Source organism: Nicotiana attenuata, chromosome 7 (assembly GCF_001879085.1).
Source record: "Nicotiana attenuata strain UT chromosome 7, NIATTr2, whole genome shotgun sequence".
In the NCBI taxonomy this organism is placed as follows: domain Eukaryota; kingdom Viridiplantae; phylum Streptophyta; class Magnoliopsida; order Solanales; family Solanaceae; genus Nicotiana; species Nicotiana attenuata.
Window position 1 is genome coordinate 95,758,428 of NC_031995.1, and position 13,257 is coordinate 95,771,684.

At 36.6% G+C, this 13,257-nt stretch overlaps 2 protein-coding genes and 1 non-coding gene across 3 annotated transcripts; 1 reads left to right on the forward strand and 2 right to left on the reverse strand.

Moving 5' to 3' along the window:
- On the forward strand, positions 246-6,652 carry LOC109229514. The gene is made up of 3 exons (XM_019394981.1): positions 246-1,085; positions 4,206-4,373; positions 4,800-6,652. The coding sequence occupies exons 1-3, from the start codon at positions 531-533 to the stop codon at positions 6,459-6,461; spliced, it is 2,385 nt and encodes a 794-aa protein (XP_019250526.1). The 5' UTR covers positions 246-530; the 3' UTR covers positions 6,462-6,652.
- LOC109229515 (dolichyl-diphosphooligosaccharide--protein glycosyltransferase subunit 4A) lies at positions 6,790-10,314 on the reverse strand. Its single transcript, XM_019394982.1, has 2 exons — positions 10,209-10,314; positions 6,790-7,122 (listed from the first exon to the last, which is right to left on the reverse strand). Exon 2 carries the CDS (start codon positions 7,120-7,122, stop codon positions 7,009-7,011), a length of 114 nt encoding a protein of 37 aa, XP_019250527.1. The 5' UTR covers positions 10,209-10,314; the 3' UTR covers positions 6,790-7,008.
- On the reverse strand, positions 10,393-10,464 carry TRNAH-GUG. Its single transcript has one exon. It is a non-coding gene; the product is annotated as a tRNA-His (tRNA).

The window sequence follows — 13,257 nt, forward strand, 5'->3', positions numbered from 1 at the left end:
TTAAAATGAATATTTCCCTTAAGATCAGGAACATATGCTTACATCTCAAGGTTGTTAATTAAACATCCGATACTCTTTTAGAATTAGCTAGAACTAATTTATTCCCCTTTATTCCATGAGCAATATTTTACTCTTCAACTGAGCTAAAAAGTTGGATATCTAGATGTACGAGTGTGACAGTTTAGCTTCTATAAATACTTCTCCTGCTCAAGCCTAGAGGACCACTTCTACTTTGTTCACTAACCTAAAATTCAATAAACTAATGAGCCTGCTAATTACATAAATCCATCCTCTTTTCCTCTTGTTATTTCACAAAATAACTTCCTAAACCATCGTGTAAACTTATCGTGCATGTCCATATAGCCATATTTTGTGACGTGCAAAGAATAGTCGTCTAGTTGGTAGCAGATGAATGTCCATATAGTTGTTTAGTGGCGCGAAGAAAGTAATCATCTTTGTGGATTGATAGGTGGAATCTTCTAATTAGCCATTTAGTGGCGTGCAGAAAGTAGTCGTCTTGTTATACTATCATGGCAACTATCATGGTGGCTAAACGAGCACGTGCCATGTGGTGGATGAGGCTACACTCCGCGATCCGGACCGCCTTAGCGTGCACCATAGTGGGGTGTGTCACCCTATATAGTCCACCTTCTCTTGCGAAGCAACTAGCATTTCCTTCATTTTCTTACGTTACATCTGTTTTCATAGTATCCGATGCCACTTTAGGCCATGCCTTAAGGGGATGTTGGCATGCATGTCTTGCCACAATTCAAGTCATGCCTCTTTCCATGCTAGGCTTATGGCTACATGGCTATGTCACTACCGACAACTTCTCGCCGGAAGTAGCCGCTTTAATGGTGGCGGTGAGCGCATTTTTGGTGGCGTTGCCGGAGAGTACGGACTTGATGTGTAAGAGAATTGCTTTTGGACAGCTTGTTATAGTGTATGTTGATGTTGTTATTCATGGAGTTTATGTCAATTCTGCTGTATTGCACCCTCTTAGAATTGGTTCTAGCACTGCCCTTGGAGCTGTGGCTTCTATCTTAGCTCTGTTGTTGCCCTATCCTTGGCTAGCTTATCATGAGGTAAGCATCAAACTTCATTCAAGTATCAAAAAAATTACATCTCTCTCTTCTATGAAGTATGAACGATTATTTGTAGTTATCTTTTGAAAGAATTACAAGAAAATACACATGACTTCACACCATAACAAAAAATGGTCTATGTTTTTAAGTTTTACCCTACCTAGCCTATATTGTACATATTTTGAAAGCATTAGCAAATTAAAAATCTGTGTTCTTACAACCATTGCTTCTAAAAGCTATGGAGTTAAATATGTGTTCTCACAACCATTGCTTTCACTCTCTCTTCTTCTCACATCTTCTACATATCACAACCATTGCTTTCACTCTCTCTTCTTCTCACATCTTCTACATATGCTTCAAGGGGCCGTGTATTTTCTGATTCTCCCCCTGTTTGCAATGTCAGAAAATTGAAGAGTAGAAGTCTACCATTGAAGGCCATTCAAAGCTTTGCTTTCGAAAATATGATTTTTTGAGTTTGTTAGTTGTTTGAATTGGGTATTGTTCCAATTGATTGAAAATATCAAAAGGAGTTCAAAATTTAAATTTGAAGTGATTTGGAGTAGATTTGAGCAAGATTTGAGTTAAATTTCTGAAAAAACGCAAGGTTGAAGACGAAGTCAGTTTTTTGTATAATTATGTATAATCTTGTATAATAGTGTATATGAGTGTATAAACACATCTTATACACTATTATACACTTTTATACACCTTTATACAAGCGTCTGTAGACGAACTTCTTCCACGATTTTCAGTTACAATTCTTGTTCAAAACCAGTCCAAATCTCCATTAAATGACTTCAAATTTTATATACAACCTCCTTATACTATTTCTAACAAGTCTAAATAATACCCACTCTAAAGTTCTCACAAAATCAAATTCGAAATTTAAACCCACATATTTAAGCTTGTTAAAAATCTAATATTCACCACCCAAATGGAACTGATTTGTTGAACTAATATTTGGGTCACAGTTACTTATTCAAAAATTAACTTAAAAGCTTGAGCAATATTTTTTAAAAATTAAATAGTAGTTTCGAGAATCTATTGGAGTTGAATGTTGTGTATTAGCCTATTATTTTTTGACTAGTTGGTTGTAAATAGAAATATGGGCTATAAAATTGAAAAGTAGGGAGCCCAGTTGTTCTTATGTGAAATTTTCCCTTATCTTTTAACATACCCTTTTAAACTGCTAAATCTGATTTTGCACGACGACCATTTTGGTTGATTCAAAAATGAAGATCTTTAAACAAGGATTTTTGACAGAAACTGATATTCATATAGGATTTAAGTTATATATATATCGATAGAGTAGCGAATTTTTCACACCATTAGTATAATGTAACCTGTTAATTATTTATTTTAGATTACTAATTAACATATAGTGAGTAATATTAAGTAAAGTTGCGTACAATTATCTTTTAAGTTACTTGATTTCGTAAAACTTTTCATACCATTAGCGCATATTAAATTATACTCCTTTTAATATGTACCATATTGACCATTCAAATTATTTTTATACTTTCGATGTAACCGAGGTTTACAGCTCATGTTGAAAAGTCAAGCAAATTATCACTTGTTTTAACCGTAAAATCGTCATTTAGGTAGTATATTTTTTAATTTGCTGAATGGTTTAGTTTGTCTAGTATTAGTAATATGTTTCTCTTTAGAAAATCCTCAAGTTGAAAAGGAAAGATGATCGATGTTTCGGTGTAATTTGGATCTTCTAGGAAACGTCCATTCGGCGTATGGACATACATTATTTGCAAATCAATATTTGTTTTATAATTTTATGAATTATTTTAATTTCAATTTGATATGAGGAACTTGAAGTTGAAAAAACTTGCTTTGAGGAGTATTTGGAGTGAAATGATGGCCGTTTCAGTTTCACTCACAAAACTTCTACTAATTCTTTCTCCAAGTGAAACCTATGTCCAAACACAATTGTTGACCTACTTTTCCGTTTCAATCGCCGTTTGGCCATACAAAAATTTTCACTTCTTTTCAGAAAAAGAATTTACTTTTTTTCGAAATCGGTGTTTGTCCATAAATTTTTCAATTTTCACTATAAAACAAATTTTGGAATTTTTCGAAAATTTAAAAAATTCCAAAAGGTTGTTTTTCTATAAATTCACTTCGAATCACTCAAAAAAATTCAAAACAACCCAAAATTATATTCATGTCCAAACACAACTCTAACTTTGAAATACTATTTTCACTTGAATTTTTTTTCACTTTTTTCCGAAACTTTACAATTCTTATGTCTAAACGCCTAATAGTAAAATTCTTGATGTTAAACTTGACATATATATGCATACTGCATTAGTTTGTGGTAGATAGAAGTGCCCTTATTCCTATGGCAAATTGATTGATTATGTGCTTGGTATGGTTTCTTCTATGGTCCATAAACATCACAGATGTTTCCAGTCTGTTTGAGCAAAATTGTAAACGTAAGGGGAATTAAATTTCCACATTAGAAATACTTTTCTAACCATTTAGGAGTAAATATGTAGGGTCAGTAACATATAGTTGTTGCCTACTTCATTCAATGTTTTGATAATAGAATTTATAACATCATCCTGTCCTGTTACTATTATGGAACAACGTGTTAGATTTTCACCTCATACGGCTCCTTGAGATCGCAAAATAAATACTGTAGGACCAAAGTCTTAGACCATACTTCGTGTTAGAATGTTTCTGTCCAAGTAAATCACAAGTTCAAAGAAAATGATGTTAAGTCTATCTCAAGTTGTGCATCCACTGCCTACTGAGAATGGATAGTCCGGTGCATTAAGCTTTCGCTATGCTTGGAGTCCGGGGAAGAGCCGAACTACAAGGGTATATTGTACGCCGTCTTACCCTGCATTTCTGCAAGAGGTTATTTCCATGGCTCGAACTCGTGACCTCCTAGTCACATGGCAGCAACTTTACCTGTTACGCCAAGGCTCCCCTTCCCCTACTGAGAATGGATGAGAGAAATTAATTCCCTTTTCAACTTATTGTTTGGTAATTAAACAACTATGTAGTTTTTTAAGATCATAGGCTAATTTACTACTGCATATTTAGATTAAAAATATGATACAAGGTGGTAATTGCTAATATTGTGAATAACATTGCCAACAGGTGAGAAACTTATACAAAATTTATGCAGAAAATGCTTTAAAGAGAATAAACTTATATTTGAAAGCAATCCATACTCAAGATGATCAGATAGCCATGGAACTAATATCTCAGGCAAAGCCCTCTGCTGATACAGGAACTAAGCTTCTTGAGACTATCAAATTCTTGGAGGTAAGCTCATGAGATCCCTAAAAAACTTCTCAATCTATGAATTCATCAGTTCTTGTTTGGGTTAATTTCACGTATGATCACTGAATTGTATTCACCGTAACAGTAAAGTCATAGAATTATTTTTGCCACTGAAGCTTACCCACTATAACATAAAATTACTAAACTTTACCTACTATAATAATAAAATCGAAAAAATATTTTTTGTCACATTAAAGTAACTGAATTTTACCAATTATAACAGAAAGTCGTCACCGTAACGACAAACCTACCCAGCAAAAGTGACTTTATTGTTATAGTAGGTAAATTTTTGTCAGTTTACTGTTATAATGGGTAAAGTTCAGTTAGGTTTTGTGACTTTACTGTTACGGCGGATACAATTCAGTGTAACCCGTCCTGTAATCTAAATGATCCTTCTATTTTGAGCAGGAAGGTTTGCAATGGGAGAAACCTTGGCTGAGATTCTTGATTCCCAACTTCACAGATCCAGGACATGGTCTGCAAAACATGGAAGTTTCAATGAAAGGAATGGAAATGGCCTTAACTTCTTGCCCTTCTTTTCTCACCAGAATGATAGATGAAGAGCTCTTTAAATTCTCACATAATGTTCTGATGTTTCTTGGTGATAAAATGGGGCAAGATAGATCCATTTCACCACATCATTCAGTGACAGAAGGGGAGTTTGAGAAAAGGTCTTCTAGGCTACCCCATGAACCAATTTTACCAACAAAACTAGATCAACCAGCACTTTTCTTCTTATCTTGTTTAAAAATGTGCACGAATGGTTCTGACACGATCACGCCTATTACTGATGAAAGATCAATAGATTCAGTAGGAAGTAATAACAGATCATGCTGCAAACGAGTCTGCATCAATTGGACTGTGCCAATGGTCAATGAAAGGATGGTGATATTCGCGTTTAAGTGTTCATTTTCACTAGGGCTGGCCGTGCTACTAGGTCTGCTATTTAATACAGAAAATGGATATTGGTCAGGACTAACAATAGCACTCAGCTTTGTTACAGGAAAACAAGCAATTTTCACAGAAGCAAATGCTAGAGCACAAGGAACAGCCATAGGATCAGTATATGGTGTACTTGGCTGCACTATTTTTCAAAAAGCCGCGCATATAAGGTTCTTGTCCCTCCTCCCTTGGATTATTTTCACCACATTTCTGAGGCATAGTAGGATGTTCACTCAAGCAGGGGGAACAGCAGCAGTAATAGGTTCACTACTGATTTTGGGCAGAAAGAGTTATGGTCCACCTAGTGAATTCGCCATTTATAGACTCACTGAAGCCTTCATTGGACTAGCTTGTTTCGTTGTTGTTGAGCTTATTATGCAACCAACAAGTTCAGCTACTTTAGTTAAAAAGCATCTCTATCTGATCCAAGGAAAACTCAAAGATTGCACTGAACACATGATAGTTGATTCAAGGCAAAAGGGGTTAATGGAGAAGCAAAGGAAACTGAGATCTCAAGTCCAAGATTTGGAAAAGTTCATTAAAGATGCAGTGTTGGAACCTAGTTTCTGGTTTTCACCTTTTCCAATTTCTTGCTACCAGAAGCTCCAAAAATCCTTGTCAACTATGGCAGATGTTCTGTTTTTCATGGCCTATGATATCGAATTCCTCTCACAAGCATTCGATAGCTATTATCCTGATAGAAAAGAGCTTCAAGAATACATAAACAAGGACTTACAGCATCTTAAGAATGCCCTAAGCTCTGCAGTGAGCTGCTTTGAGAAAACCATTTCTATCAGACTATTAAAAGCTTCTCAAATCCAACCAGAGCAGAATATCTCGGATGATCTTGAAGAAGGGAATTCATTATGTCCAAATGAGTGTATCATTTCTTCTACTAATGATGAGGAGATGGAGATGGTTTTAAGTTCTTTCCTTGAACACTCAAGGGAGGTTTGTGGTAAAGTAAGGGATATTGCAGGTATAGAGCTTAGAGAAACCATTGTTGGTTTTTTGTGTTCTTTAGAATTTTGCATGAACTTTTTGGAGAGAGAAGTAAGAGACATAGACAGAGGGATAAAAGATTTGGTGAGATGGGAAGATCCTCTGGGTGAACCAATTTGTTCATAAAAATATACCACAGATTTCTTTAAGTTAGGAGCAAATCCTATAGAGCCAAGTTATATAACCTTCAAAACCAAAAAGCACAAGGCTGTAGATCTAAAATAGGACTTTTAGCATTTTATCATCTATAGTTATTTTGCTTTTTCTTTTCCCATTTTAATTCCCCTTAAAATTCAAAGATAACATGTTATTCCGAATCTTCTCTACCTTTGACGTCGTGTAAGAAATGTTTTTCGATCAAGGCTAACCTGAAAGAAGCGACACAAGCAAATTACAGAAACAACAATATCTTTTGCTTTTTTTAACAGGAAAAACTTCTAAAACATTAAAGCAATGGTAGAAAAGGAAAATATGTAAATCCTTTACTCCATTCGATAATCCTGTGAAGCCATACACTGATCAATAGTTTTCGACTAGAAGCAGTCAAGATACAACTCCATGCTCGGTAGAAAATGTTTATGCCACATCAAAGTTCATTCATCTAACATATAAAGATGCCAAAGGTAAATGAACATAACTATGGTTGCCCAAGCTAATTCTAAAGAAACAACTTTCAATTGCCTTCATATTTTGGGTCTGCCATCACATAATGGTAAGCAACCACCAGCACAAAGATAAATATACCAAGAAAGTTGGCAAAGAAGCCCAGGTCCTGGTCGTCAATCATCTGTAACATTCAAGCACAAAAGAACCAAAATATCAGACAAATCAACCACCATACATGTCTGCTCAATATGTGGACAATAACACTCTAGAAAAGGATTAGTACAAAGAAAATAATAGTCAATAGAAAGTGACTATCCATTCTAAATTTACTTCTTATTTAAGATCAACATCATGCATACTGTTGCTGAGTTTCTTTTACTTTGACTACCATTTTCACCTAACTGATCTATAATACTTAACCCCTCCAACTTTAGCATTCATACTTAAAATTTTAAGCAGCCACACACTCCAAATAACACCTGCTTTCTAACAATCTAAAAGACATTATATGGGCAGATTATTAGTCAGGCAAGCTGTTCAACAGACTCTACCAGACACAAAAGGCAACCGAATAAAGCGCCAAAATGAGAAACGCAATATAGAAAAGAAAAGGAAAAAAAAGGGAAAAAACAGTGCATAAGTTCCCACTATGCGCGGGGTCCGAGGAAGAGCCGGACCACAAGGGTCTATTGTACACAACCTTACCCTGTATTTCTGCAAACGCAATATGAAAACAAGGGCGAAAAACCAAAAACACTGAGCACTCAATTTACATGGAGAACAATAAGAAAAGACTAGAGATATACATGATCAGTGTAACAGCATATTATCTAGTGGCCAATGAGTGCCTAAGCACCAAGATGCGGGGAAATGCCAGAGACTAGCAAAGCTGGAATCAACGAACACATGCCAACTCTTTCTTTTTAGGTACATGCCAACTCTTTCTTTTTAGGTACATGCCTTATCCGTCCCGAGCTTCTGTCGTCGGCCTTGGCATTAAACCACTACCTATGCATGTATTTTCAGCCTGGACTGACGAATCTTTTGCTTCTCGGGTGGTGTCGAACAATGGTGCTTGCGTTGCGCGAGATGCCCGCCCGTAGGGCCCGGCCTGCTTCCCGCCCGAAAGAACCGCTCACTAGCTAGCCGGACTAGTGGGGCCCTATCTGGAGACATACAGAAAACCATGCCTTTCGTTTTCTGTTCCTAAAAGTCAATCCAACAGCAAATGGTTACACTTAGTCCCCTCTTCCCCTCTTCTTTCTTTTCCTTCCCTTTCCTTCAAATAAAGTCTGAAACATCCTTCAATGAAACTGTTTGTAAAGTCAAAAAAAACTTTAGGCTCATGAACAAACTACATTAAGGTGTTTAGTGTCACATCACACTTCCCTTTCTTCTATTTCCAATCAATCCTAAAACAAGCACTCTACTTAATACTTCCCTTTTCCTCTTCCTCTTCTTTCTTTTCTTTTCTTCTACTTGGTGTCTTGGTCTCTATTCTTATACCTTCATTTATTAATACAAAACACAATGGGTTTGGAATACTTCAGGACCTATTTGGATGGAGGGATTTAATCCTATGGATTTCTAACTCATAAGATTGAATACTATTCACCTGTTTTGATACCATTTGATTTTAGCCCATGTCCTCTGAAATCCAGAAAATTGAAAACCCATCTTGAGCCAAAAGTCTCTATCCCCATGGACTCATGAGGGATTGCACATGCTAAGAAAGTGTGCTACATGCTAAATACCAGCAAATCGAGTTTTATAATCCAAGTTGAGCTAAAACTGCCAGTAAAATTCAAAGACCTTTTTCACATCACCAAGTATCGATCTGGTATTATCAGGAAATATTCTTGGAAAAACTGCTTTAGCTATCTTCAATAGCTTAAATTTTTTTGATGAGTAGAATTGCCAAGTAATCAACCCAAAATGAGAAAGGCTTCCATCTTTAAGGGGAATAAAGCCACAGTGATTAAAAAAGCGCTCGCTTCCTCGCTTTAAGCGAGAAGCGATGCGAAGCGACTCAGTGCCCGCTTCACATGGGTGAAGCGACTAAGGTATAAAAAAGCGACCGCTTCCCACTAAAAAGCGAGAAGCGACCAAGCGATGCGAGACCCAGGCTATTTAATAAAAAACGAAATTGTTCTGTCTTTTATTAAACGAACAACAGCGACTAGGGTTTTAAAGCAGAGCATCTGAGAGCATTAGTTCTTCTTCTTCCACTGTTTCAATGTCCAAATAGCAGCGAAATGCTGGCGAATTTTTTTTTTTTTTACCTTCGGTTCTTTCTCAGAATTGATGCCAATCCTTGGGTTCTTCTTTCTCTGCCCAGTTTTTCTCAGAATTGTCTATGCAGTATTTATTTTAATTTTTTTTTTTAAATTCCGCTTCACTTCAAAAAAGCGAGCGCTTCGCTTCTTACTTCTCGCTTTAAGCGAAATGGGGGTTGTCGCTTTTCCAGCTTCATGCTCTTCACAACGTATCTCTATAGATTTCTCCACTCATACTAAATCACTCGCTTCACCAACATTTAGACACCATTTTCACTCGTTGAAACTCATCGAACCCCACAATATACCCAATTTCCAACTCTACATTCTAATCATACGCCACCAAACTTCATATCAAACAAACACCAGAAGAAGATCTATCTTCCCTTGTTAGCATTTTCCACCCAATATTTTCTTTCTTTTACGTCATATGAAACAAAGTCTACATCTTGCTCATCATAGCAGCTCTTAAAGAGCTACAAAATTGAAACTTATAGTATCATACATATTTTGCCATTATCTTCATACCCTTCAGAATCCTCGATTCACAATCCAGTTCTTCTACAACTCCAAGTCTACTGATTCTACCCTTCCAATTTATGTTCTTTTTCTTCTACTTAATTCATTTAGTTATTAAGAAAACTTCCTTTTAACAATTCTCTTTTTCCGCACACACATTTGATATTTATATATCGTTCCTTATGGAATTAAGAGAGACGCCACAAATTAATTTATTCGGGAATAACAATCCAAACAGCATGAAACAAAAGATCAAACATTCATTGCAAAACACTACGAAAAATCATCTAAGGAATACAAAATTCAACAAAAAATAGCATCTCAGAATATGCTCAATAAATAAGTAAACAAAATTTAAATTGGGTGAATTTTGAGGGGAAAACAGAAGGATTCAAGCATAAGGAAAATGCAGTATAGATCGAGAGATAATGAAATTATTTGATTTGCTATGAAAAAAGAAAAAAGAACTTACAGTGATACTAAGACGAAATGGAGAATTGGTGTAAAATTCGAAGAAGCCTCACAGCTACGATCTCGATTTTCTTCTCTTTTCTTTTGGGAGACGTTGGATCTATTTAACCTACCGTTGACGTGGGTGGGTGTTGGTTATACGGCACCGTTTGGGATGGTGGTAATTTGAAAAATAAAAAATTAGATGTGGCTGCTGGGATTCGAGCCCAGGTCTCCACGGCCACAACGTGGAATTCTCACCACTAAACTACAGCCACTTGATGGTAATAAGTGCAGAAAGAGTCTAGTTGTTTAGTACTTACTACTTACGTACACTAGTTGTTCAGGAATTCTCAGTTTCAAACTTTCAATCGGCTTTTAAGAGTTGAGTCTCTAAATTAGTTTGATTATTTTGAATTTTCAGTTTGACCCTATATGTTGGACTTTTTAAAATAAAACAAAAATGTATCATCAAATAACTTATTTTCAAAAAATTTAGATAAACATTGTTTTCATATAAAAGGCTCGATAAGTCACTAGCACTCCTTTTACCAAGCTAGTGTAACCTCTTGAAATCAAAGTGTTTTAGTTCATGGTACGGTATCCAAAATATTTTTTCCTAAAAAGTTCATATCAATATCTTCCTAAGATAAAAGAACCAAAAAAAAAAAAAAGTAAGAAAGGTATACTTTGCTTATTTTCTCTTGTACTTTTTAGAGGTTTCATTGTCATTGCGAATAAGCAATTAAAAGAACATGACCGAAGGAAATCATACGTTAAATACTTATGTATTATTTGATGACTACAATATTTGGATAGATTGTATCGTTTGTCGTCGTTTCATGATGTCACCCACCAATAATATGAAGAATAAACTTGCAACATTACTCGGAATATATAGGATAGGGAATAGAATTAATATATAAAAAAGTAGGATAAAGAATAAAATGTGGTTATTTGATAATAAGGAAGTGCAATATGAGAGGAAAAAACCAAGAAAACGACGTCATCACACCAAATACATCGTTCCATAAAGTAGCGCTTTTCGTCGTTACATAACGATGGATTTAACAATACGATACAATGAAATTTAAGTAACAATCAAAACAAACATTGTATTTAAAGTAACAATACGATACAACAGGATACATGGGGGGATTTAGGGGGCGAAAGGGGGTTCACCCGAACCCCTTTCGCCGAAAAATTATATAGTGTATATAAGGCAAAATCTGTTTTTTGTCTCCATATATTATGTTTTGAATCCCTTTGACACAGCCCAAAATGTAGCTTAGTGGTTAAGGGGGTTTAAAATCTTTGTGAGGTCACTAGTTCAATTAACTGACCATAATCTCTTCTAATTTTTTAACTTTCCACTGATACGATAGGTAACGACCATCAAAACAAGCTGTTAATCGCATCATGTGTTTACACTAAATTAATTTAACTTATCATGATTAAGTGATTTAATGAAGTAAAAATATGTACGAGCTAATTGTGGTTAAATAAAAATGAATATGCAAACGCTTGGTATAAACACCGGTGCACGTAACTTTTTACCAAATTGTACTTATTGGTTTTTGTATTGGTCAAAATATGACTGTTGCGGTCGACCTCACTGGGATCCCGCCTAAACAGCGGGATCGTGAGAGACGTCACGACCTGCTCGAAACTAAGTATCTACATTACATTAAGTTGAAGAACAATACTCAAGTAACGACGAAAACGGTCGTGGTATGAAGGCGCATCGACCCAAGAATATGGCAAGGACTCCCAGACTATCTATAAAAGGGGGAATCACCCAATCAAAAGAGGGATGGAGCTTTTTAAACTCTCTCTCTCTCTCTCTCTCTTTCTCTCTCTCTCTCTTCTAAAACTTTCTTAGAGGAAAGGAAAGGATGCAAGTTAATCATCCTCACTACACCATGTAAATTGTTCATCCCTATTGTATCAAAAGGGAGGAAATAAAAAATATAAATAAGATTGATCGACCTTATTTTATCTTGTTGATAGCTCTCTGATTCATTTTTAGATCTGGAGTTTATTATGTTTGACTAAGATTTACCTCTTCATGTTCATTAATTGATTTAATCAAAAAGGTTTCGATATCTTTTGGTCAAACAATTTGGCGCCGTCTGTGGGAATTTCTTAGTTAAAATTCCTAGTCTCCTCCAGATCGAAACCCATAATCATCCGCCGAAGAAAGTGGTAAGTAAACCTCACGCGCTAATCCAAAGCATGACGCTACATAGAAGCAGAAGTCACAACCAGTGTCCACGTAAAGCTTGCAAAAGAAAACGACGCCAGTTGCGCAAATCCCGCAAGAGAACGGGCGCATCTTATGGGGTGATCCACGCACCGAATGATCCACGAACGAGACAAGGCAAACCCAACCCACGCAGAACCAGGGCATGTTTAAAAGAAAAAAGAGGAAGAAAAGAAGGCCAAACGCGGCCGCGGAACCCACAAACCACCATTCCATCAACCACTTAAACATCAGGGAGAGCGAACAACACTACAAAACCACCCTCGTTCATCGACCCATCGGACCGAGGTAAGGAAAATCTCATCTTAGTTCACCTTCGGTTGTTCGCTTAAACAGGAACATAAGCACCGCATGGGCGAGCGAGCAGAGAAGCATCCCAACTAGAGAGTAGAACTATCACAAAATATCCTGAATATCGCCCATCTCAGACACGTCAACCTCTGGAAAATGACGTCCCATACAGTCGCACACACTTTCCCTCACCCGGGTTTTATCCCAATCGGGTTCTCTCGGGGAAGCCTTGAACGAGGCAACAAGGGGGCATCACCAAAGCTCAAAGGACAGTCTATCGTCCGCCCATCGGCGGGCCCTCCAAGCCGAACAACAGGGGGGGTTAAACAGGGAGACCCCGATACACGTATAAAGCAAACATTAGCAGGATAGCAGCGTTCAGTACTCTCCGGCATCACACTCCCCAATGCACACAAATTAAGCAAACTGGGACTCACCCAGGAAACACACGAGTTGAGCAAAAACTAGGACTCCCCTAGAGGACACCCAAAACTTTCCAAAAGACTGGGACTAACGA

Excerpts from the sequence above, each read along its gene's own strand:
- LOC109229515 (XM_019394982.1), bottom strand. The coding sequence starts at position 7,122 with ATGATTGACGACCAGGACCTGGGCTTCTTTGCCAACTTTCTTGGTATA.
- LOC109229514 (XM_019394981.1), top strand. The coding sequence starts at position 531 with ATGGCAACTATCATGGTGGCTAAACGAGCACGTGCCATGTGGTGGATG. Across the intron at positions 1,086-4,205 it reads CTTGGCTAGCTTATCATGAG|GTGAGAAACTTATACAAAAT; the intron begins GTAAGCATCAAA and ends CATTGCCAACAG. Across the intron at positions 4,374-4,799 it reads AGACTATCAAATTCTTGGAG|GAAGGTTTGCAATGGGAGAA; the intron begins GTAAGCTCATGA and ends TATTTTGAGCAG.